The sequence below is a fragment of the Buteo buteo genome, chromosome 1, assembly GCF_964188355.1.
Source record: "Buteo buteo chromosome 1, bButBut1.hap1.1, whole genome shotgun sequence".
In the NCBI taxonomy this organism is placed as follows: Eukaryota; Metazoa; Chordata; class Aves; order Accipitriformes; family Accipitridae; genus Buteo; species Buteo buteo.
The window spans coordinates 10765614-10792520 of NC_134171.1; the positions used below are offsets into that span (position 1 = coordinate 10765614).

The following is a 26907-nucleotide window of genomic DNA, read 5'->3' on the forward strand; positions in this document are numbered from 1 at the left end:
GTACCTTAAATTTCACTCTTCTGTATTTTCTAGGTCTCCATTGCTTATACTGTGAGCCTTGATACCTACCTCAGATGTAAATACATATGCAGGAGGTCCCTGAAGATAGGTGAGGTGACTCTGATCTGCCAGTTTCTCCTGATGTGTGAACAATCTAAGTCAATGACAGCTCAGATTGTTTCTGCAGCAATTACACAGAGCAGCAATTACATTTCTGCAGCAATTACGAGGAGTGGCACTGGAGGTACAGGGAAATGAGGGGAAAAAAAGAGACAGAAGGAAATAGGGGGGGTATATGGGCCAAATCTGTCAAATTTTTAGCCTAAGCCTATTCTTGAGGTAGTGAGTGGTACACAAATCACTTCAGAAGTCAGGATTTGTGCCGTGGGGAGAGGGCTGCTCACCGGGACGACCCTCAGGTTCTTCCTGGGACACCTCTGCCTTCCTTACTTTTGGGAGTGCAGGAAAAAGGGCCTTTAGGATTTGTCAGGGACAGAATCCCTATTGATTTGGTGAAAAAACTGTGCAGCAGTCTCCAACAGGATGAGATCACGTCTAGGCAGGAGCAGGGGGAGGTAATAGAGAAGGGGAGGCCGTCAGTAGTGGGGCTTTTGTATGCAGCGGGAGGGGAGCGCTGGTAAGGGACATCCGTGTCCCTCCCTCCAGGGTGCAAGGTTATCTCTCTGCCTACCTGTTAGATTACCAGCTCTCCCAAACACACCCCGAGCATGGGACTGAGGTCCAAGGGTCCTGCTCCCGCACAGGAACAAGAGCTCGGCAGCAGGGAGACCGACGGGAGAAGCGAATCCCTTAGCGGTTTGCCACCAGGTTTGTGATGCAAAAACCCCAGGGAAAGCCTGGGCAAACGCTATGCTGGATTAGCAGATTGACAGTACAGATTGACAAATCTGAGGTGAGTATCCTTATGATGATATTGCAAAATCCCGTGTCCAAGCAGCCCTGCCGGCCCTGGGCAGCTGCCGCAGTGACTCGGAGCGACGGGAGCGCTCCCTGTGCAGGGTGCAGGTTTAGCGGAGGGCACCTCGTCGTGTGGCTTCCCCTGGTCACCACAGCCAAAAGGCTGATCAGTGGGTGTCACCTGGCACTTCAACCCTTTGGCATATGAGTTACCTGCAAAGCAGAAAGTGAATATTTTTAATAAGTCATTTAGTTTCCATGCATATATATATGAAGAAAAAATACGGAAAATATATATGTATACATATATACACGGGTTTCTATACAGGATATTATTAGGGCTGCAATCAGAATAATTAGAGCACTATTTGTGAACTCTGCTCTCCACCCTACCATAGGAAATAACCCCGAAGTCAAGGCAGGCTGTGGGGCTGGCGTCCTTCCCGTGGGGCTGTCTCTTGCCCGTTAGTGCTCTTCCCACTTTGAAAGGGAAGACTTCAGCTGCCTTCAGCTGCAGAAGTGGAGCCACCTTCCCTCACACATGCCTGACTTATAGACCATTTTAAAGTGTGCCATGGGGGCGTCTAATATGCTAATGAAGAAAGTGGGTGGAATAGCAGGAATTTGAGCACAGCTAAAAATGTACGTGCTTAACAATTGCAAATCAGCCTGTGCTGAAGTTACCTAAATGGGTTGGCATCGGTGGAAGGTGGGTGCTTCTACACCTCTTCTTGTCAGTTTTCAGTGAGTACACGGCTAAAAAAAAATCATACGCCTCTGTATATGGGCCTACTGTTTCAGCCAGGGTTATCGGCAAAGGTTTATATCAAAGTCCTTGAAAAATAGTTACCTACGTTCCACTCTTATTCATACAGTAGGAGGAACAGTCTCTTCACACAAACACATCCTAGACAGGTTGCAGGCATAGTATTTTAGATATGTCATGACATCTGGGTTTATGAACAGAACTAAGCATCATCTTGAAATGGACTTCTGAAATCTTGGTTAGTTTTTGCAATTAGATCCATGTCTGGGGTGTATAAATGAAGGTTCTGTAAATATTGTGGCTTGTAGCAGAGCTTTAAATCACTCACAGATTTGTGTGATCAGGGGTATAAAAATCACAGTTTGGTATTGTTTCTGCAGCTCAAGCTCAGCTCTTCCATTGCTACTTTTCTATGATTTGATTTTTCAGATCAGAACTAAAGATTTCTGCATGCATGAAAGAAACATTTGTAGGCACAGCTGCAGGTAAAGGCTTTTTAAATATATACCTGTAACTGCAGTGGCTGAGTCTGGCTAAAAATGTGATTTTACAGAGAAGAAACATGAAGCTATTTATTGCAAAATCAGTGCACACAAAGGTGGTCAACTGAAAAGAGAAAAATCACAGTCAAGATATTGTCTGATACCGCATCCTGCCAAGGCAAAGCCACCCATGCCAATGAGAAAAAGTATACGGGAGGTTGTGCTCGCAGAGTTGCAGCCTGATCAGTATGTTACATGCCTCTTTGGGAAAGTAAACGTAAGCAGGAACGGTGCGGGAATGGATGAAACGGGGCTACAGCCGCAGGGAAAGTACAAAAAAATGGGGACAGCCTTCCTAGGAGTGCTGAAACCAGAGGAGGGGACGCTCCGGGTGTTTGCTGCTGCTGCCGCAGAGCCTGTTCGAAAGGCTGCGCCTTCGGGGTGCTGTGCTGTCGAGGGTCCTGTGCCCGCTCCTGCAGGGCGCAGGCGATGAGGACAGGCTGCCAAGCTCTGGGCTGGGGGTGGGAGAGGAATACAACAACCCTCTGACCGGGGACGGACTCACAAGGTCTGATACTTTTAGCTGAAGGTAGGTATAGCTTTGAGTGTGGACCCGGTGGTGTAGGAAGGGAAAATGCTCGTGGAGAGGAAGACCAAAGAGGCCACGTCTGAGGGCCAGCGGTGAGATAAGAGGGTAGAAGCGGCAGGTAAGCACCAGGATGTGGGGGTTTGGTGAAGAGCGATGTTTAATGCAAACATGCCAAGGCCAAGTGGAGGAGCCATAGGGAGAAAATCCAGGAGTCCAGGGGCAGATCCGTCTCCATGGGGAGCTGTGACGCTAGTGTGAAGGTCTGCAGAGCTGCTGAAGGAGGGCCCCAAGCCCTGCAGAAGGCAGAGGTGGAAGGAACACACAATAATGCAATGAGACGTTCTCCTGCATGGAAGGAAGACGTTTATTCTGCTGCTGTGTGCTGGTGAGGCAGTGGAGGCTGCTGGCAAGGTCGTGGGCCAGGATGGGACATCGGCAGCCAATGTGTCATGGGGGGATGAGGGGGATGAGGGAGTGAGATGAAAAAAATAACATGATAGATCTGAGAACAGTTTCAGTCCCTGGAGAGAAGAGAAAGGAAATCGGTGCAGAAAACCCCAGAGCTGTGAGCTCACGGGTAAGGGAAGCCAGGAGAGCTGCTGGAGGTGCTGGAGGAGCGTGGGAGGTGAGAGGAGTGAGGAGGAGTAAACATTTGGGTGAAGGCATATCTTTCTGTCCCAGGATTATCTGCTAAGCACAGCAGCGCCAAATCCATGTCTGCTGGATCCCAGCTGTCCAGCAATCAGCCTTTTGCAGCTGTGCTTTTACCAGCCTCGCTGCCTCTAGGAGAGGGGAGGATAGTTTGTAAAAGGATTTGTTTGCTCTGTTATGGTGCGGCAGAGGTTATGCACAGCTTGGGGACGGCAAATATTAACAGCAAAGTCTGGTGCAGGAGAGGATGCACTGGCACTCCAATCCTCTCTGAAAGCCAAAACCATGCTGATTTTTTTCCCTGGGAGTCCTGAAGCTCTCAGGCAGAGGAGGGGTTGACACCCAGAGGTGTTTGTGGTTGCAGTGTGGCTATGTGAAAAGCTGGATGCTACACTGTTTAAGGCCCATCTGAATAACTCAACTTTTCAGTTTGATTTGAGCCAAAGCTTTTCTTTTTTCATGCTAAAATGAGCAAACAAGTGAAATCCTGTGCCCTCCTGTGTCCGGGCAGCCCTGAGCAGTAGGTGGAAGGAAAGGAAAGGGTTCCTTGTGTGGTCCCAGTGCTGCTGCACTGCCTCATTTTAAAATCCTTAAAAAGTCCCTAGACTTGGAGCCCATGAGTATGAGCCTCAGTTCTGGTGATTAGGATATTCGTTAAATAACGGGGACAGCTGAGTTTTGGTGATGGCTCCTGGGTCCAGATGATGGGAATGACCTCAAGCAACAGAGATGAAGGGAATCCCGTCTGACATTGACAACAATGCTTGCAGCATGGTTTGCAGGTCCCCCAGAGGAAAAAAAAAAGTCAGGAGGGTTTGTACGTCAGTCTCACGTCAGCACTGAGTCACTTGCTGATACACCAGGAGCAGAATTGCCACACGTGATTGCTTGCATCCTACCCCTTCCTGAAAGATAAATCAAAAGTTGTATTCTTCATGCTGGAAATACTTCTAATTAATTACTTCCAATTCAGGTGCACCCCTCAGGTTGTATAAACGTCTCGGACACGGCACACTTGCAAAGACTTTAGATCTAGCACTAGTTCCTTGTGCTGATAATGCCGTAGCCTCCAGCTGTCTCCTTATCCAGGAAGCTGGGTTTGGGCTTCCTAACAATTACGTCAACTAAAGCCTGGAAATCAGATGTCAGGAGGAAACACTGCCCCATTAGTTGGCTGCCATGTGTTACCTTCACAAGGGAAGAAGAACCTGGCTTTGGAAGAAGAAGACCTTATGACCGTGAAAAAGCATAGAAGTTTACAAAAATACGTAGGGGAAGCAGTTAGCTATTAGAAAAAAAATTATAGTTTTTCTTCAGTTTTGCAGTAGCTGAGTGGTAGATTTCTCAGAAACATTTACAGTGGTCAGGAAATAATGTAAAAATGGAGAACACATGAACTTGCAGCCATGGGACAACCCTCCTCCAGTCTGCTTGGTAGCTGGTACATAGGAATGTACATGGATGTGTGTGTGTGTGTGTGTGAGATTAAACTTGTCTTTTCCACTTATGTCTATGAACTAATTGATGAAAAAAAAAAGCAATTTTATTATTTCATATTGGTGGCTGAGTCAGTTAATTTATTTTTTGTTGATATTTAATGACTTAGGATGGTTGTTAATATTGTTTCATTATTACTAAGTAGTTCAGAGCCTGAGCTCAGTCTGGGCTTTTATTAATTATTGTTAAATTTAACAAAATAAAAAGCATTGCAATGTGGAAAGTGAGGAGAAGGCAGATGTATGAGGCAGCATGATCAGTATGTGCCATACCCCCTGCAGCAAGGATTTCTGTCTCTTTCTGCTCATTTATTGTGTGTTTATTTGCCTTTTTATTTTCCCATGATGATGTCAATATTAAGGGAAAAATGCTGAAACTGAGGGATTTTAGCCTTTGATACAGAAGGATTACAGCCTGCAAACATGTTAAAGACATCCTAGTCTTATTCTGAAACCTTTCATTGACTTCAGCAGTAGCAGAATCTGGCTCTAAATGCATTTGGATTATGTGTGCTCCACAGGAAATTTTCAATATTATATACAGCAAAGTTAAGAATCAGAACGTGGCTTTCTTTAAAATGAAAATGGAATTTTCTTAGAAAACAAGAACCAGACCCTAGCTGCAGTTTCACTGGTGGGGTGAACTGCAATACATACTCCAGGCTTTAGAGCTGCCAAATATTCTGTCATCCCAAAGCTAAGTCTTTCCTGTAGGTCCTGTTTCCAGATTTCCTCGCTTTTTTACATATATATATATATACACACACACATTTTTAATATTTATATTTATTTTTAATGTTTTACAGAGCATCATTTGAAATGGGTGCTAAATGAAGTCTAAGTTCTAATGCTAGGGACTTTATCTTGAATGCCATATGGATTGTTTCTGTATCTTCATTGTTTTTCTTGTTGCTGTTATCGTGTACATACACATCTGACTGTTTTCTCCCTTTATGGAGAGTTTCCTTCAGTATGCTGGAAATAATAAGTCACAGATTAATTGGTTTGAGAAGGTCAAGGAGAGCAGCTCTGTGGGCCATCAGCCTGATCGACGGGGTGATGGTTTTGGCACTGTGCCCCAGGTCTCGCAGACTGGTGTGTTCTCAGCTGCGGCGATACAAACCAAACAGCGTCTCCTCCTTACAGCAGAAGAAATTTCTCTCGTGGTAGGCAACCCCAGAGGCCTTAACGACGTGTAATCCGGTGATCTCTGAACGTAAGAGCGGCTCTTTGGCATTCAGCAGAGGCAGAAGGCTGCTGTGGGCGCGGACCGTTGGATGCTCTGCGCGCTGAGGAGGTGTCTGGCTGTGTGCACCGGTTCTGCCTTGTCTCTGGTTAGTCCATTCCTGAGGTCAAGTGTGATTCCCGTAAACCCTCCGAGCACCAGCGATTGTGGCACTGGTGTACATGAGTAGATAAAGAACGTTGCGCTTGCTGAAACTCCCCAAGCTCTGTGCTGTTTATCTTTTCCCCATTTTTATTATCTTCATGTTGGAAGTTCTGTGCCTCTGCCTTCTTGATGGAGAGGCTGTGGAGTCAGGCGTGAACATGTGTTAGGGTAAGGGATGGCCTCCCTGCTCGGTGCCTCTCTGCCTTTGGGGCCATTCCCAGCTCACCCAGGACCGTGCTGCTGGGCAGCTCGATCTGGAATGGCATACAGCTGGACCAGTCTAGGGGATTCACACATCTCGGCTCTCTTTCCCCAGCTGTCCCTCCGTGCACACTTCTTGTGCTGCTCATGGCCAAAAGCTTCACATAATGACACAAAAATATCTGCAGCCCAGACCTTATTCTTCACCCTTATGAACTCCCAAGTGCTCAAAGCCCTGTGAAGTTTATAAGAATTCAGTATCAAAACTGAATCTTCAGTTTTCTGAGTGGTTTCTTGCCAATGAAAAACAATGTCTCTCAAAAAAAATGTGGCATACTGATTCTACGAAAAGCCTGATGAAGGCAGGCAGACATTCTTCTGGCTATAAATATCTGGAAGAGTCACTGATCATTTAATATAATTTACAAAAAAACACACCTCAAATACTGCCTTTTCTCTGTGGCCATAAAACCTGTTCAGACACCTCTGCTGAACCAATGCAGGCAGCGTACATGGAGTAGTTAGGGTTTTTTAATGATTCATATCTGTCTGAACCCTGAAATCACTGTTTGGTCATTATTCAGACCTTACTGAGGGGTAATTCCCATTATATGGTGGTGCTTCTCTGGCAGCTGTTGCAATTCCTGCCTTTGATGTCTTTTGCTTTTGCTTTGTGCTAGCACCGTCCTATCAGTTGAAGTGGCTCCTGGTGTTGGTGCTTCTTCCTTTTTCTTATGTTGATGAATCAATTTGAGCTAAAAGCTTAAAGTTGTGACTTCCCAGAAAGTCTTGCAACTCTTCCTTGTAGTTCAGTGCCTATGAACTACAGGCAACCAGGAGCAGATGCACGGACACAGAATGCATTCTTGCTTTTCTTCTTTCTTACTTTTAGCTATGGGAAATACTTTCCTACATCCTGCTTTGGTCACCACAGAAATACAATGTTTCTGGTCCTTAAAGTGGATGTTTTTTATTCTGGAAATGGGTGGAAGAGGGTACTGCTGCAGCTTTAAAAAAGTATCTTTCTTCTCTCCTCACTGTCCAGTCCTTGCTCCCCTGCCCCTCACTTTCTGCAGAGCTTTTGGGAACTCTGAAAGAAATAACAGCTAATGGCTTTTTTTTTTTTTTGCTTCCTTTGCACAATTTCAGTAGCCTGGATGGTAAGCAGATGTCTATAAGCCATTGTATAGGCATTACTAGTTTGATGGCCCAAGTCAAAAATGAGGGTAAAAAGTAGAAATCTATGTTCCAGCTTTGCCAGGTGTCCCGAGGCAGATCAGACTGTCTGTACATCCTTTTTCCATGTTTCAAATGAGTGAAAATAAGACAGATCTATTCCACAAGTATCTCCTGAAGCTTTATTTACTTCAAATCTTCAGGCAACAAACAATGCATAGAGGCAAAGAATTTTTTTCTGCTTGTTTGCTCTTTGCTGGATTTTGAGGAGAAAGTTCCAAATTCGTCTGGTTCCTGCTGTTCCAAGCCTTGCTGACAGTAGGAAAGTTTTGTCCATAAACCTATATATGCATATTTAAACTAACAGCAGCTATTACTGTGACAAGAGACACAGCAGTGTGATAGCACAGCCAGTGGAAATCCACTCTAACATTATAAACCATGATGGCAAAATTGCGCTGGGGTAGCTCCACTGCACCTCTGGGCCCTACTGCTATGGTCTTGTTGGGTTAAAAAAAAAAAAAAAAAAAAAAAAAAATCACATCCCTTCCTTAGCTGTGCTGGTGAAACTTCAAAGGGTAGAGCACAATTTAAGCAAGGGCTATGGTATTCTTTCTGTTGTTGTGGCTCTGGGGATTTTGGGTGTGAAGAGGTGTGGTCCTTGATTGACAGGACATGGCTGGCAAAAGCCTCAAGCATAGACACAGTTGCACCAGCCAAACCTGTGCTTTTTGGTTGTGGGGCAAGGTGGGGCTGAAGCAGACTCCACTGGTGAAATCTCAGTTTTAGCAATATCCTCTGCATCCCTATTAGAAATGCTTCTGCAGTGCAGCTATCTCAGCCAAGCACTTATAAGACAGAGATGGCTTTGCTCAGGCGGCTGCAGAAGGGAACTTTTTGGTACACAAAACATTTTGTCAGAGTAATGTCTATTTTCTTTCTTTTTAATTTTCCCAGTCTGCTGCTGAAAGGCTTCTGTTTTAAGTCACGGTTGAGCAGGTAACCATCTGTTAATGAGTAATTCTTGTGTCTGATATCGGCATTGATCTGGTCCGTATTTTGCAATGTAATGTCATCTCCTGAGTGGGCTTGCTTGGAGCTCCTGTTTATTGCTATACCATGCTTTTAATTAGCTCCTGAAGGGAAAGAGATGGGAAATGTCTGGATGGTAAATCATCTCTGATTACAAGCAACATTGGAGCAGCTCCTCTGGAGGTGCTCTTCAATGCTTGCTGAGTACACCGGCGATCATCTCCGAGGGTCAGGCACTTTGTAAACTCTTCGCTCCCTGTGCTTTAGGGAGAATATCTCACTACATGGCATTCCCATGTATCCACAAAGACATTAATGATTAACAACGATAACAGTTCTGCTTACTTAGAAAACTAAAATACCCTAAAGTCAAGTAAATCGCAGTGCCTTGTGAAAGCTCATTGCTGATTCACCCTCCTGCTTCAGCCCAGCCCTGGAAGTTTCCCTCTGCCAGGCAAAACCTTCGTGAGAGGAGACCGAAGATGAAAGTCTGCGCTCCTTTCACTGTTGTCTTGGCTCTGACTCTGAGCAGTGACTGTGCAAGGATGGTAAGTCTGATTCTTCTGTTTTGGAGTGGCGGATCACCTACGTGCTGGCTGGCAGGACGATGTTGCCTTGGGGTTGGATGAGTGAAGCTGCCAACCAGACCGAAAGGAAGAGTGCTTCAAATGAAAACCAAAAGGGATTTGCTAGATGAAGGCTCACAGCAGTGATGACTAAGTGGGGGGCCTGTAGGATAGCTGGTCCTATATGTATCTGCGTTTAAAGAATTTCTTACATCCATGCCTTGCTAGGGAGGAAGAATGGGAGGGGAGGAAGGGCCACAAATATGGAAACACTTTGAAAATGCATCTCAGAAATGTGTTGACATAAGCAGGTACCTGCAATAGCATGGAAGGACAATGCTACCCCACCAGCCCTTACTGCTACCTGGTAACTGAACATGCCAGTTTAGGTAACCATCTCCTTCTTTTCTAACCTCTCCGTGTTTTCATGCCATGCCCTTCAGTGTTTTCATCGTGTGCTTTGTGTCTTTTTTGGGGTATGTCTGCAAGGCACCTGCAGAACTGCTGAGCGTGGCTGTGATGGTTTGACTTTGCTAGTTTGCTTCAACACCACCATGGCCTGGCATCCACCATGGACTAGCAGTGCAGCTAATAGCCCGGATGCTCAGTTGTGTGGCTTTATGATTAGCCTTATTTCAATAGCTAGGTTAAAACTAGCTCAAATATACCTAAATGATGCTATAATCCTAACTATCCCAGTGAAGTACAGAAGTATCTCCTTAGATACTGCAGGTGGGAGTAGAAAGGAATATTTCTGGTGCCTAGGAAAACGTCAGCCCTGGCTGAAGCCGTTAGAGACTGCTCAGTGCTGGCAGGGTCGGTGTAGAGTGCAAGAACTGTTTCTTCCTCAGAACTGTTCATGCCCATCCTATATATCTCAGCAACAGCTTTGTCTTATCCCTTACTTGTTATGTCCTCTATCCAGTTCTATGTTCATGATGTGCTGCTTCTCTGACTTCTTTTGTAATATTTTTATTTCGCTATAGTTCAGTTGTCAGCACCTTTGGTGGCAGCAGCAATTTATGTGTATTACCATTTTTTATTATTTCCTGTGGCTTAAAATCAGCTCAGCCTAGTGCTCTTTGCTTGCTGATTGGCAAACCCGAATAGAGTAGAGGTTGCTTTTTTAACTAATGCCCTGGAGGATACAGCTAAATGGCAGGAGAAGTCAAATTCTGGGATATTATTTGTAGCTGTGAACCGGCCCCAGAATGCATATAAGCTTCCTGCCGAGAGAAGTAGGGGATGTGTCCCTTGGCAATAGAAAGTTATAATGGAGCAGAGCTTTGGCCTTTTTTGTACTGTGCTGGGTTTTCCTTGTTTAACAGAGACCTTTCATGAGCCAGTGTTTATCCACCCTCTTTCACCAGACTGTGCCCCAGCAAAAATCACACACAAATAATGAGATCTTTGCAGAAGCACTGGGAGAAACACAATTTCAGGGCACACTGGAAAGCACATTTGTCTCTATAGGATGGTTCCCAGAGTGAATTTGTGTCTCCAATCCACATTCTTTTTTTCTCTTTGTAGCACTACAAATCTGGGGCAGGAAGAGGCTCAAAACATGAGTTCACTCGCCCACAAGGTACAAAGTCAATCCAATAGGTTTCATGACAGTAAGAATGATCTGCCTGTCTGTATCCATGCTGTGCAAGTCGGTAGTAAGCCTGTCTTTGTTTCAACATGAATAAGGATTATGGAATAGGTATGCCAATATTAATTTCTGTGTAGAGGGGAATTTGGGATTAGCTCAGGAATCTCAGATAATTTTCCTTCAGGTGTGGATTAATGGAAAGGTGCTGATGGGATTTTAGTTTGTCTCAGCTGGCGTGGCTTATATTCACTCATAACACAGTGGGGCTATAAGTGTGCTACTCCCTTTATTTTAATCAGAGCTGCGTCTGCCCTGCAACTTTAAAGTGTATAAGCTCTTTGTATGCATAGGTTCAATTTCTGCCACAGCCCTTGATCTCTCTGCGAGAGAAGGGTTTGAGCCTCATGCAGTTTGCTGGGTTGCATTTGTTTTGATGGCACCTAAACACACAGACAACCTGGCTGTGCATGGGCATTGCAGACTTCCATTTTTAAAGCTCCTGTTGTCCTGTGCTTTTGCTGTTAAGGATTACATGAATTGGGCCATTAGTGGTGCCTTTATAGCTCAGAGCAGTCTTTAATGGACTTTGGGATGCAATATGTCTTCTGAATGGATGTATTTTCACAACTCCCCTAACTGCTTATAACAGGAGGTATCAGAAAAGGTAAATAGCTGAACATTTGCTTAATTAGTTCAGACAATGAAAACCAAGCTTGAAAAAGGGATAGCAGAGGGGCTGGCAGTAGCTAGTTTGCATTGACAGAGAAGGGGACAGTTGGGACAGATAGAGAGACCATAATTCCAGCTGGTTAGGAAGGGCTTGGACCACAGGGATGGGTTATTTTTTTCCATAATGCTAGTAACTGGCCTCAGCAGCTCTTTGAGATGATGAGTCTGGGCTCGTGAGGGTTAACAGGTATCGCACGGGTGTGCAGAAGCCCCAGCCGTCATGGAAGGGGTAAGCTCAGGACAAGGAGCAGTCGTACATCGTCACTGAGAAATGGAATCGCGCTGTGCTGCCAGCTCGGCTGTACGCCCCATTTCTCTCCTACGGCAGTGGTTGGCTTCCCATTCATGCTCCCGGCTCTCAAAAGTGATTGCTTTTAGTTTAATGGTTAAATAAGCTCTGACAGTTTTTCATTGTCTTTTTTATCTTCAGTCTCTCATTCTCAAGACTCGTCTTGAAGGATTTTTTTCTGCTAGACTCCCACTAGCCTTCCTTAGACTCCCACCACCCTTCCTTAGACTGCCATCACTGACGTGGTGAACATAAAACTTGCCCTTTTTAGATGCTGGTCCCATCAATTTCTCCCCACTTGTAAGGAATCTGCTTATCCCGAAGAGAAGGTGGTATAATCAAAATTATCTGTCTTCCCCCAAAACTTTAAACCCTTCTTTCTCCTGACTGTTTCTATTTCAGTTTGTACTGTCTGGTGCCTTAATTGTTTTAAACAGATGTTACAATGTGATATGGAGCCTGAAAGGATACTACTTCAGAAATCAATTTAATATGCTATTACAATACTGCATAATTAGAAATGAAAATTGCAATTAATGAATATAATTGGCATTTGCTGTACCAGAATTTGCAATATATTTTGAGCTGAAATGATCTGAGATCTTTATTCTACCACAGAGCCCATTTATCTTTGTTGTTTTGGTCATTATGTAGTATTATAAGCCTCTTCTTACGCACTAGAAGTTGCAGAAATGCAGAGTCCAAAGTACAGCTGAAAAACTTGAATATATCTATCTTCATAATTTCATTTAATAACATATAATATATATACCCGTGGGTTGGTGTTCACCTGCATTATGAGTTTTTTATTCTTGTATTTCAGTGTTTACGGAGGATGGAAATTTATGCAAATTTCCTTTCCGGTACGGTGGAAGGCTTTATCACTCATGTTTATCAAATCTGTTTTCCCAAAAGAAATGGTAAGTTCACATTGCTCATAAATGAAGACAGCATTCAAATGAAAATGCCATCCTTTTAGTGCTTTAATCTGGTTTTTAGAATAATTAACTGGAGCTTGATGCGTGCCCGAGGAGAACCATGCAGTTCTCCTGCTTATTGTCATGGCCCTCAGGCCAAGACATGCTCAGAGGGTAGAGAGCCCAGGCATGGGGTCTCCAGGGCCACAGAAAGCTCAAGAACTGCAGAAATGTTTCCTCCTTGGCCTTCATATTGGAGTCGCAACTCACACGAGTGGCAAGAGCTTGTACAGAAAGGGCAGGACCAGTGAAATGACGTGACAGAAACCCTCTGCTGAGGGAGAAAGGAGAGATACAGACACCTATAAAAGATGACACTCGGTTAAGGAATTCTTTGATTTGTGTGAGCCATACTTGTATTGCACCAGAGACCATCTGAATTTTGAGGAAAGTAGGGGTTTTCCCCCTCCTCTCCCCTTTTTCCTGCTTGTTGGGCAATGATTTATTCTACTAGTGTGTTTAAGACCAGCTGTCCTTATTTTGGGCAAAGATTATTCTTTTACATACACATAAGTTGTTATTCATTATTCATTTTGGGGTAGGGGCAGTCAGGTGGGAATCCTACTGCAGCAAGGACTGAATAAACAAGACTATCTTTGCAGATGAACCTATCTAATGGGCATATATTAACAGAAATCAAAGGCAACAAAGCAGGGAATATATTGGGTACCAGTAATGTGAAAATGTATGCGCAGATGAGCTATGTGAAAGACACATACTTGCATGTTTTCAGGGTGGAGATAATATTTTATAGTTTATTTTACTCACCTATACAGGACAGAATTCTCATTTTTTATACTGGACTGCCTAATTTTTTTCATAATCTGTGCCATCTTTCTAATGGCGCATCTGTTTTAAGTGTAAGTGCTGGTGTAATGTAAACAACACAACACAAACCTTCTTACACAAATAGACATAGAGCTTCGGGCTAGGAGGCCACTTCTGAATTTCCCCGACATCCATAGATACAATCCAGATAAGAAAAGCCTCAAGGAAACAAGAATTACAGAATATCTTAAGAGATATTGGAGAAAACTGGAATAATTTTCCAGTTTGAACCCTGTCTTTGATGAACTGTACCCACAAAGAGTTTGACCTTTGGACCCACTTAATTTCATGCAATGCTTAAGATGGATCTTGTTAATACATGACACTCTGTGTATTTGTTTTTAGCCAGTTAGGCCACAGAAATGGAAAAAACCAGAAAAACCTGTGAATGGATGGGATCCAAGGTTAGAGCACACTTTAGAGCTGACCTTGGACAACTTGCTCTTATGCTTCCAATTTTTAAAAAGCCATTTACAAGCAGGGAGATGAGGAGGAGGACAGCTGGAGCTGTTTGGTTTTGACAGGCCATTTCACCCCATGGCTGACCTTCTGGCCAGTGTTTACTCTTCTTTCATAAGCTAAAAGCAACCTAACGTGTGACTTCAGGCACAGAGATGCCGGGAAAAGAGCCCTGAATAGCAGTCAGGAAACCTGCTCTGTGCATTTTTGTGTGACTTGGCACTGGCCCATGCTGGACTGATGCTGAATAACTGATCCCAGGGCACCTGGCAGGCAGCACGTGAGGGCACGGCTGGTGTCTTTCCTGCTCCTGCCTGCCTGCCGGCTGCTAGTAAGGATGGAGATGATGGGAGGCTGGATGCAACTTGCCTCTCTGGGTGCAAATGCAAGGAGACCAGACCAGGAGAGTGCTGGATTATGCACTTAATGAGTCCATGTCCTTAGTCCTCAAGCCATACTTTAAGGCAGGACTACAGGCAGGACTCTATAGTGTGAGCCAAAGCCTGCTCCAGTAGGCTTTATTTTTATTATACGTTCTCTCCTACTACGTATGACGCAGATATTGTGTGCTAGCCCATCATATTAAGTTCAATAAAGAGATAGTCCTCCTGCAGAAAGCATTTAACAGCAGTGTCTACCTTAACACAAAGCTGGATATCTCATTTATGAAAGCTACTGTGTTGATTCAAAGGGCTAAATGTGGAAGGCCATCAGACATGACCTTGTCCATTCATAACGTTAAATGTTTCAACATAAATCAGTCCTGACTGCAGAAACCTCTCCCTACTTTCTCTGAGAGCAACAAACAAGTTGTGTCTTTATAAATATTTATCAAAAACACAGGAAAGAAGACAAAATAATTGCAGTATTCAAATAACAAACTTCCTTTAACAGCATCCTGTATTGCATTTCCCTTTAATTATAATCTGTTTTCACAGATAAATTCCTATTTAGAGGCCTCTTATGAGGTACTAAAGACGTCATGTAAATTTGCTTTTTGTGTTGAAGAGAAAATATTAGCTGGAACTGTTGCTAAAGTTCATTGGTACCTCCAGAAAGACAAAACAGCATAGGGACAGACAAAATGGGGGTGCAGTGAACACCCATGAGAGCAAATGGGGACGGTGGTCTGAATTGCAGCCAAGCTGGGGCTGTGAGGGATGCTGCCAGCGCCCTGCCCCTGTGTCCCATGGTGGGATGGGTTCCCTTGAGATCCTGCTCAAGGGGAACAGTGGGAGCAGACTTCGGCTCACATTTTGGCTGTGAATTGGAAGGTGTTGACTCGTACCCTGGAGAAACCTTATCCTGCGGTTGAGTGCTGGATGCGCGGGTTCCCGTTGTGCCAGGTTGCAAGGGTGGGCTTAGGTCTGTAGAGGAATGATATGATCTTACCATCTTCTGTGGAAACAGGAAGATTTGATACTTTGGCCACAGATTGAAAACAGTGCAAAGGAGGGCTTTTTGGCCAGCTGGATTACAAGATGGAGAGTTTATCCCAGTCCTGGAAAGGAGAAGGACATGTGGTGTGAGCCAGGAGACACCAAACATCAGGCTCTGTTTTTTTGCTGGTGCTAGTAATGCTTGCTCTGGTGTTATCAGGCAAAGTCTGGCCATCTTCTGTGGTCAGTACAACACCTAAAAAGGCCTGAGGGAACCTCTGGGCTTTGAACACGGTGACAGCACCAAGTGTGATGGCAGAGCTTGTTCCTTCCACCAGTCTGGGTCTGGCCCGAGGCTTTGCTTGCTCTCCAAAATGTCCTATTATTAAGGCTCCCGATGCTCCTGATGGGTAAAATAGCCCCCTTTCCATTTAACCTGCCTACCAGTTAGGCCTCACCTCTGATACACCATTTTGTCCATCCATTCCTGTGTTGTTTACCATGCATGGGTTTAAAATGTTGTTTAAATCAATGCCTAGCAGTGGACTTTTCTGGTGTAATTAATTCAGTATCTGTGTCTTTAAGTTTTCACTTTTTTATTAACAATTTTATGTGACAGGCTGATGTAAAGACATTTGTTGTCTCATAAATTTAGAGAGTGGTCCCATTTACAAGTAACACAAAGAAATAATAAGCCCATTTGATTGGTGTGGCTGCTGGAGGTAAGATCCTATGAGACCAAAATGTCATCACGTTTTTGATAAGCCCCCCAGCCAAGAAGAGATTTTAAAAAGAAAAAGAGAGAGACTAGTCAAGTAGCTTTGAGAATGCTCTGAGCTTCTCCCAAACAGTGAGAGATATGTGGTGGAAAATATGAAAGGATTATGTGAATGTGCAAGAAGCCTGGCACTGAGGAGGCAGCCTGGCATCGCAGGGGAGCACCAACCTCTTCGTAGGCACTGAGAGGCGATAGGGAAGGAGAGGACTGGCTGTGAAGAGCATTGGGTGGGAGGACCAGTGGGTTGTGGAAAGCTGGTGGAAGAAGCCTCAGTCAGGGTGTCTGATGACAAAAAACATTTAAGAGGGGAAAAATTGAATTCTCCATTTGCTTAGAACTTGGCTGCTACTGGACAGACTCCAGAGAGTATTAATTTGCATATAAATTGGTTTTTTCCCCCTAATGATCAGAGTTTGCTTGAATTCCTTAGATGTATATGGGGCCTTTTCCATTTGCCTCTCCCATGCTGCTCAGTGTAACGTCGCTCTGCTAAATCACTAATTAAGTCAGACAGAAAAGTTTGGATTCTCCTTCCCCGTCACGGCTGGCACAGATGAAGTGTTCAGTCAGAGATGGTTTTGCCAACAATGACACAAGCAGCGCACCACTGGGAACCACTTTTAACTTACTCCTCACCTTAATCCTCATGCGTAATAGACCATCCTTTAAAAAAACCACGATCCATTTCCCACCAAAGGAGCACAGAGAAATTTCCATTAACTCCCAGCAGAGTCACACGGGCCTTAATGCCTGTGAGAAAACAGCCTCTTTAAGAAGGTGTCAAGTTAATCTGCACTAGGCTACCAAGCACCTTTCTTTTTGTGCACCTTATATAATTGAGGTCACCAAACTTAATATGTGTGGCCTATTCAGATGCTCCATAGGAATTAAAGCATTTTAAAAACCACATGGCACCTAATTAAGAAGCAAAGTAGGGCAGTTAAAATGGTAGACATGCTCTACAATAAAATTTCAATCTAGCTTGTGATGTCCTAGGGTGAAAAAATATTTGATAACACAACTGTTCAAGGTATGATAAAACCACACATAATGAAAATAGGTTCTCAGGCATGTTAAATAAAGCAAACTCCTATTTCTTCCAATGCCATGTAGCCACTCATTTTTCTGTGTAGTGGCAGCTGATATTTATTATGCTGCATTAGAACTGGTTAAGGAGGCTATTTTGGTGGATGGCGCATTGGGACACAACATGGACCTCCAAGGTTCACTCACACACTCCCTGTGTGGCCTCAGGGAAGCTTACAAGTCTACCTCTGCAAATGGAAAATAGCAGCTTAATGCTCCTTGGAGTGCTATGAGCCTTGGAGATAACAGACTGATGAGGGCAAGGAAAGCGCATGGATAAAAGAGTTGTCAAACTTTGTCTCTGTAGGATTCTCACAGGCGGCATGGCGCGCGGGATTCAGCCCGCTGCTCTGCAAAAAGGAGAGGTTTTATCCGTGCATTTGGAAATCACCCTGTGTCAGTTATTTCCTCATTTTTGTCTGGCAAGTTAAAAAATAGAAACACTTTAAAGGAACTGAGTGCAAAACGTTTGCCACTGAAAGCCAGGAAAAAGTCCCTCTGTGGACAGTCTCCTGACTCCACAGATTATTAAAGTAACTGACAGGCAAAAGAAATGGGTTGGTCCTGTTTTGCTTGTTTTGTAATGAATAAAGAAGACATAATTTATGTGCTTTGGTTTTGGTTTTTATTTCTGTCTTTCATTTTCTAATCTTAGAAATAGAAAGAAGGTTGGGTTTTTCTGGAGATTCTGGGGATCTCAGGTCCTGCTTCCACATCTCATTCTTAATCTGTATTTTGTTCGAGAGAAATGGGGCAGAACATCTTTAACAAAAGAAAATGTATTTTTCCTCTGGTCTTAAGAGAATTCGAACGAAACAGATGCTAATTAGAAAAAAACCTATGAATTGCCAGGTTGCCAAAGTGTGAAGGCCATATAGTTTCAGTGCAAACTTCCAGGTTGTTTAAAGCTGCACTAAACTGCACCTTTCATTCTTTTCAGGTGTTCAACAACACATAACTATGACAGGGACAGGGGATGGGGACACTGCGCTTCGTTGCCCGAAGACCACTCAGGTAAGGCAAGCCGTTGCTGAGTTGCTCCAGATACCCGGCTCCTACTTTGCCACCTGCAGTAAGGAGGGACGGTGCCTTCAGTGCTACTTTTATTTGGTGTACACAGAGCAAGCCTTCACATTAACCGTTTCTGGGATCTCTCTGTGACTCTGCATAATTATAGCATTAGATTGTGACTATCACACAGTCTTTAGTTCACTCTCTGTTGACTAACTTGGGGTCATGGAGAGAAATTATCATAACGCCAGCATGGAAATCTGAACTCCTGCTGGACCCAAGCACAGAGGTGTTCATCTTCCCCCTCACGTTTTGGATGTGCCTTTTACTTTTCCCTTCATTTAGTCAGCTACATTTTCTGTCTGTTTCACCAGTTAATTTTTTAGAAGGCACAGAAATATTTCACACCCTGTACAACACACAGCCATCACTTCTGGCTGTCCTTCCTGGAGATCTCAGGGTAAAGAGCAGGCCTCCAAAACCAGAATTCCTTGGGCTTTAGGCTGTGTCAGAGAAGACAAGAGGACAGACGCATTCACTGCAGGAGTACTGAGGGACAATGAAAGGGTTACTTAGCTGAGCGGTGCTACGGCTTCTTGTGGTCACCACACTCCCGTGCTACAATCGTCTCATTGCGAAAGTCTGTCTGAAACGGGAAGCCAAGGTCTGCGGCAAACTCTCCTTTCTAGATAAGTCACTTCAACTGCCACACTGGGTGAAAGCACCACGTCCCAAGCAGTTTGGTGGGGAACATCCATCCCTGTCCTCAGCAGAGCCTCAGGGGCTGGCCCTTGCTTGTCTCTGTCTCCCCAGCTCCATGTTTCATGAGCTGGATGCTGGGGGATCTCAGTTTGTAAGGACTATATATATCTAATTCTCAATTCCTACAGCAACAGACCAGCATTGAAATATCAGGTGTTGCACTGATCAGACTTGACGCCCCTGAGGGTTTTTTTGGATCTGTGTCTAAATGCTGATCGAGTTCCTCTCTTCTCCATCTCACTACTTTCGAATGTGACCTGTCTTGTTTAGTCTGCAGGATACAAACAGATGCCCTTAGATGTTTGCTTCCTACTTTCAAACAAAGGTCATTTTCCACCATCCCCTTGCAGGGAGTTCTCCGCAGTGTCAGGATTCTCATCGCCAAGCTGATTGCAATCTACCGGAGCGCTCGAAAAGCCAACGTTAGGTGAATCATGCTGACAATCTAAAATTAAGCAGTGCACAGCATCATCATTTTAAACTTAACAGCTTTAAATTATTTTCCAGCCTGGCTTTAAAGCAGATTAACAGTAGATCAGAGACAAATGACCTAACCCCAAAACAAGCAGCAATGTATGTGCCTTTGTAATGCAAGTATGTCAGACACGAATGTAGACTTTATAGACACTTCATGCTTACAAGAGTCAGGCTATGAGGGCTGCACTAACTTATTCATGAGTGCCCTCCCAGAGCTTAAAATGTTGGAAGCTGTAACTCATGACTGCTTTAATCCTCTGGTGAAACACTGACTGTCACAGTGGTGGCTGGCTGACTCAAAGAGGCTTTTTCCAGTAGCTGAAGAAGGAGTTCTCCAAGCCTAGCATTGCATTTCTGGGGGTGCTTTGTGCCACCTTTGTCCCTCCATCTGCCCATTGCCATTGCCCTGCCAGCCCCACGTGCAGCCATCTCCGCAGAGAGCCAGCTTCCCGCAAGTCTTTTTTGAGCTTGCTGGTTCATTTTTGCCTGTTGCCCACCACAGTGTTAGATAAGGTGGTTTGCAACAAGCAAGCCGCCCTCATCTGCCTGCCCCTCGCTGAGGGGTATCTCTGTCAATATACCTTCACACCAGTGAGGGCTTGCCCTGGCTACTGTTTTTTTCTCCAGAAAAAAGAAGAGTTATATGTGTGAGAGAGGAAAGGAAAGAAAAGAAAGGATGGGGTAGCTGGAAAGATCACTGCTGGCTGTTGTAAAGAACAGACTTTATTTCTGGAAGCATTAAGAATTTTGTGAAATTAAATAAAAGCTCTTTAGCTGTTAATTATAAACATAAGTCTACTTTTTTTTAAGCAGCAAGCACTGTATTTGGACTTGGAAAATGTTTGACAGATCACCAGCCATAGCTCAAAGAGAAAAGGTTTATGCTGAGGGTGAAAGGAAGGAGCTGCATAATGGCTGAAGGGAACTTCAAGCAAACAGGAGGAAAGTTCGCCTGCTGGGGAAGATAGCTGGGAAGAAAGAAGCAGTCAAACTGAATAATGCTGAGCTTTAAGATGTGGAAAATATATGATTTTGTTGTGAAAAAAATCCACTAAAATATGAAATGTTTGGGGGAATCTCAACCACTTTATAGACACTTGAAAAACATGAAAAAATGAAATTTTGGGGAGAGAGAGTATCCTTTGGCCATGAGAGATTGGTGAGGAGTGTGTGAACCAGGGTGGGGAAGGACCTGCTTGAAAGTGAAGCCTGAAGCACAAACTCTCTCCAGGCCAAGAATACCATGTGTACATGGGAGTAGACTTGAAACCATTGGAGCTGCTTAGAAATTAGTGTTAAGCAAGTGTTGGAGGCATTGATCCAGAAAAATACATCTGCCAACTTCAAGAGAAAGTTTAAACAAAAAGCGTTTATCTTCAGGATGAAATGAAGCTCAGGTATGAAGGCTCTGATGGAGGGAGATGGTAGTACTGCACTGTACAGAGCCAGAGCTCACCGTAACAACAACATCCAAGGCACTTGTTCAAACCTCCCCTAAATCAGTTGGAGCTTTATCTCTGCCTTCAGGTTTCCAGAGGACCCTCCACTCCTGCCCAGGGGATCTCTGTGGACTGTGTGTAGCATGTGCCTGATGTGATCCCTTCATACATACGGGCCAACTGGGCTGCGAACGTGTAGCTCATATGTACGTACATATATATGCACAAAAGTGCAATGTGCCTACATGTGGGACCTCCAGATCTTGGGCAGTCTGTTAAGACTACTGCTCTGAACGTCTGGAAATCTTGGGTGAATGGCCAAACCCCCAGGGAGACTCAGACTTGGGGAAAAAAGTGCCAGACAGTGAGGTTTTTTGAGATGTTTGGACCGATACGGAAGGAAGAAGTAGAGTGATGTGGGCTGCGCAGGCAGGAGGAAGAGGCATCATCCCAAGAGAGGCTCTGGGGAAGAACAATTCCAGTTCTGGGAAAGGTGGGTGGCAGAAACAAAAAGGCCTTCCTCCTTTTGTGGGAAGATATGGGTAGAAACGCAAGACAAGGCTACTGCTCTTTCAGCAGAGCCTCGGAGAGGTGAAGCTGAAGTCAAGGTGATTGCTAGCAAGCAGGGAGTGTTTTACCCATGAGGGTGGGGAGATACTGCTGGGTGGCTTTAGACATTGGCTGAGCAGGCAGAGACTCAGCACTCCCCAGTTAATGGATGGTTATTGGTGGGCAGGATTCCCTGCAGGGAACTGTGAGGTGTCCATGTGCTTATAAGTGGAAGTTGTTCCTGGGCTCCAGGAAAGGCGAGGAGGGATGCAGAACACCAGGGAGGTCAGACTGGAGTGGTGGGTGGGTTGTAGTGAGGCACTCCGACTGGAAAGAAATAGACTGGAAGTCCTTTTTGCAGATTTAACGAGGGTACAAAAAATAACTTAAGCACCACTGCACCAGAAGATGGCTTGGAGATCAAGTCATGGTTTGGTGTGATGGAAAAAGGAAATGCCGGATTTTCCTTTGAGGAAATATTACACCACTAAAAGTTTCATAACTATTGAACAGCAGGAACAGTAGGAACATCACTGCCTTTACTTGCTCTCACTTGATGTTATCGTGGAGTGAAACTACCAGTGAATACACCCAGACCTGCTCTCTGATATCAATTACACCACTCTATTCTGAAGTAAATATTTTGATCCATGCAGGGGAACCTCACATTTACACTGCTGTAGCAAATTTCCAAATGTACCTTTCGTGCTTCACTTCAGCCCTGTATGTGTGTGCTTATGTTTCTATATGTTGCATCCCATGCTTAGGACCGTACTCTCTAGCTGAAGCACCACCTGGATTGAGTAGCTCTACAGCTGCCCTCGCAGAGTTTGACCAGCATTAAAAAAGAAGATTCAAATGCAGACAAGCTGTCGGGCCAGCTCTGCAGCAGGTGTAAAACATTGATGTTGGTTAACTTCAGGGGAGATAACTCCCTCGACACTGCCTGAAATCAGGAATGTTGCCTGGCCAGCAAGACTGTTACAACTTTTGCATTGCACGTTGCCACGTAAAGCTTCTGTTGCAGGAGTTAAGAGGGTTGTCCTGGCACGTCCCCTCCTCTCCCACCATATTTTCCCATGATTTAGAAAATTCTTTAGAAAACAGAGATATACTAGCCTGGTCCAGTTTAATATTGCTTGGCCTGATTTACTTGGATGTGCCCTTGTTTTGCTTTACATTTTTTTCCCTTGTTCCAGCTGTCCATTAGTTTTAGACATAATCCAAAAATCCATGGCAAATTCTTCTGTCGAGGGTTGTCCTTTGTGTAATTTGAAAGAGAGATGCATAATCCCGGTCACTGATGTTGAAATGCTAAGCATGCAGGGCAGTAATCCGGGCAGAGGCAGAGCTGCAGCCTTCCCTCCCCAGTGTAAAGGCACAGCTCCATCTTGTGGGCATTTGCCCCATCTTCTTCCTCGCCACAGTGGCAGCTCTGGCAACTAACTACATGCGTGCCTGGACCTACCACATTCGGACAAGTTACTCTGGGGGAGGAGGTTCAGCTCAGTGATTTACTATACGGTTTTTAAAAGCTGGATAAATATAGCTGCTATACAGCTGGAAACAAAACCAATGTAAATTGGTTGGAGAAACTTTGTTTTAGGTTAATAGATGATATTAAAACCACCATGCGTTGAACCAAAATGGTTCATGTAACCAAGCTGACGCCTAACACAACAAAGCATGGCTTATCTGGCAGCTATTAACAACAACTTCTTATGTGGCCTGTCTAGATCACTGTGCAAACAACCCTTGCCAAAATGGAGGGACCTGTTCTTTTGCTCATGGCCATAGGATGTACCACTGTACCTGTCCCGAGGAATTCACGGGCGAGGACTGTCAGATGAGTAAGTACCTTCTTCCATGAGGGTTACAACATGAAGTACGAGCAATAAGTAGAGTTCGTTAATGTTCGCTTAATGAAAAGGTAGTGCTGTTGTGATGGGAGAGACCACTGCAGCATGAATATTTGTGTAGGCGGGTTTCCAAGTGGTTATGACAGACAATCCATTGCTGACAGGCCAGCTGAAAATAGCTTGATTATACAATTATAAATCCAAGCATGCTCTGAGCCAGTGAGGTATTAAGCTATGGGAAACACAAAGAGCCTCTTCCCCTCCCTTTGCTGTTTTTAAGGTTTAAATATCCCTTGTATGTTTGGAAATTACTAATATCATCTAGTAGGTAGGGCAGAGAGACATGAAAAAGCAACAAAATTTCAGGTGACGCCTTATCCCTTATGTATATGCACACATGGGTCTATTATGACTTTTCCTGTGATGTCAGCTTTGCACCTGGGCAGCTCCTCCACCTTCAGGGTAGTAATTTTCAAAGGAGGAGAGTCAAGCCAAAAGGCTTTGCTTGGGTTATTTTTCCAGTTTTATAGTGGTGTCACTCCCAATTTACTGCACATCAAGCAAGGAACTAGGCTTTTACACCTAGGGTTTTCAGTTGTGTTTGCTGTTGTTTAATGAAGGCTTTTCATAGAATCATTTAGGTTGGAAAAGACCCTTAAGGTCACTGAGTCCCACCATTAACCTAACACTACCAAATCCACCACTAAACCATGTTCCCTGAAGCTCTAGACTTCTCTCCCAACAAGAATCAAAGAAGCCTTTTTCAGTCCTCATGCTCCACTGTCTCTAACACGGCCCATCATCTGTGGATGATGCAGTACAGTGGGACAGACAGAAGTATATACCGCTGCTGATTTTATTTTTTGTGTTTGCTGAATGAACTTTTGGAAGGGCTTAAGTAGTGGTGATGCTGTCGTGCTTATAGGGCTTGAAGAGAAAGCCACCTCTGCCTCAAGGGCTTTGGAGCTGCTGTGAGAGTGGCTTAGTGCCTCCACACTATGGAGGCTTGCTTACTTGAGAACCACTGCCAACAAACATGTATCTGCTCAACAGGAAAAAAGGGATGAGCAGGCAATGATGGAGACTGTGGTGCCATGCCTTGCAAGAAATAACCTCAGAAAGCTTGTGTTGTTTTTTAAACTACGTTTCAGATAAATGTTTTGACAACAGTCTCTATGAGTTCTTTGATGTGGGCATGAGCTGGTCAAGAGTCCAACAAGGAGCTGTGGAGCAGTGCATGTGTGTGAACGGTCAGATCGAGTGCAGGAGTGTCGAACACAAAAGTAAGGCACTATTTTGTATTACAGCTATTGGCCTGCATGCAGTGGGGATAAAGGACAGTAAGGATATCAAAGCCTGAGCGGTGTTATACACAGTAATGCTGCTCTTGCAGCTCATGTACCCTCCCCAAAAGAGGATATTTTAGCTTACCTTTCCATGTATGAGCAGTAATGCTGACCCAGGAAATCATTTCAATGTGTCCGTATTTATTTGAGGAAGCAATTATATGCATTGAGCTGAATTTTAGGGACACATCTTAGTGTTTTCTTTGAGAGGGATGCAACCCTGAACTGCAGCATGTAAGAATATGCAATAGATTATACAGTAGAGGTGGTAAAATTTCTCCTCCGAAACTGTAACATGCCTGAGAGGCACACCCTCCTCTACTCTTCCCCTGCACACCTACAATCATTTCATATTGCTGTTTCAGCTCTGGGTTTTCTTCCCAAGGCTATCCCACTCTTGAGTTGCCAGCATGTAAACTCTACCCACCTCCAGGATCCCATATGCCCTGCATTGACCCCAGAGTCCCCATAGTTTTTGGCCCGACATACCCATTCCTGGCTGCAGTGATGCTTATGTTATGAAGCCTCCTCCTTGTTTTGGGGCTGCCAGGTGCCTGACACAGCTGGCCGGCTAGCTGCAGGGCATGCGCTTTGGGTCGTCACTTGTCTGATGAAGCCAGCACAGCACCTCCTTTTTGGAGGGAGAGATGGTGGGAAGCAAACCGTATACCTCCTCTATACGTGTGCTCTGGTATGGCTATTCTGTTATTCAGTCTGGCTGACTTTTACCCTGCCCAGACTCCCAAGTAACTTACAGTACTAAGCAAGCTTTATAAAAGCCCTTCGAAATAGGTAGGTGCTTTTATTCCCACCTTACAGAACTGGAAACAAAAGCGTGGAGAGTCAGTGGCTTTCTAGGACATTGGAAGTCCATGGGAGAATTGGGAAATTTGATAGGATTTGATACTTCCCAGTCACAGATCCTAAATATTTAACTGAGCTCCCTGCTAGATATGTTATAAAGTTTAATGCAGCTCAGTGGCAAACTTGGAATCGGCAGAACCCTCTGTACGGAAAGAAGTGCTAACGCCATCACCATCACCACCAGTAATAATAATCACCACCCCCATTTTACCTGTTGTTCATTGATAATATTTGTTCATTTGTTCATTGATAATATAGCTAGGCTGACATTGTCCAATAAAAGTGAAAACAATGAGACAGACTTCAGTGGGCAGAAATCAGTTGAGTTTCCTTTAATTTATATCAAGTGTAGGTCTGAGATAAGCAAAAAAGGAAAAACTTCCCCAAAATGCATATGCACAGAGAAGGTGTACTAAAGTAAGTTAAAATGGACTGATTCTCTTGAATAGTTTGTACCTTTCGTTTGATCTTTGGTTTCTGCTTGTAGGTTGTGATTATGATCCTTGCATGAATGGTGGAGAATGTAAAATGGTTACTTTCAGTGGGAAAATAGTATGCGATTGCAAAGAAAGTTACGCAGGGAAGTACTGCAATATTGGTAAGTATAACAACCTACTAGAGGGCAGGGAATTTGGAGTTTTCATCTGGGTGTGAAGCTGATGGTTTTTGCCTCTGTATTGTATTCTGCCTTTGCAGACATTTCTTGTAATAACTCAAGAGTCACACAGAGGAAGTGTTTAATGTATTCTTCCAGTGTAAAACACAGCACACTCTTCACCACCAAGACCCTGATTCTAAAAATATTTGTTCATGTCCTTAACTCTATGGAAAATTAAACACAGAAATTTTAATCCAATTACTCAGGCCCATCAAATAAGTGCTTGCTTCCCTGTTGCAGGATCAGTCACAGAGCTGTACTCTAGTCCAAATGCTTCCCCACAGATCCATGCATCCCCTCATAAGGGAGGGATTTATGCTCTGACAAAATCTAGCAGCTGACTGTATTTGGTAGCACTAGATTATTGTGGGAAGTAGACAAAGATAAAATGCACACCCTTTCTTTGGGTCTTCTTGTATTTTAAATTAATAGTACATTTAGCCCAGTACAGCTTATCTAAAAATCCTTACTTGCACTGGTGGGTCAGGACAGAGAAATTTGCTTTTTGGTGCCTACATGTTAGTTCTGTGTTGCTTCTTATTAGTTGCTACATAGT

The 26907-nt window shown here is 44.2% G+C and overlaps 1 protein-coding gene across 4 annotated transcripts in view; it reads left to right on the top strand.

Moving 5' to 3' along the window:
• Positions 1-765: 765 nt before the first annotated feature.
• HGFAC (HGF activator) overlaps positions 766-26907 on the top strand; it is a 51975-nt gene continuing 25833 nt past the window's right edge. Inside the window, exons 1-8 of one of the 4 annotated variants that reach the window (XM_075040728.1) lie at positions 766-913; positions 9128-9249; positions 10798-10852; positions 12703-12799; positions 18327-18400; positions 23361-23474; positions 24635-24766; positions 26181-26291. In XM_075040728.1, the coding sequence (XP_074896829.1) occupies positions 9184-9249; positions 10798-10852; positions 12703-12799; positions 18327-18400; positions 23361-23474; positions 24635-24766; positions 26181-26291 (649 nt within the window). In that variant the 5' untranslated portion in view covers positions 766-913; positions 9128-9183. Of the gene's footprint in view, positions 914-9101; positions 9250-10797; positions 10853-12702; positions 12800-18326; positions 18401-23360; positions 23475-24634; positions 24767-26180; positions 26292-26907 lie in introns of those variants that run through there. The other 3 variants (XM_075040709.1, XM_075040719.1, XM_075040738.1) reach the window with 3 other exon arrangements.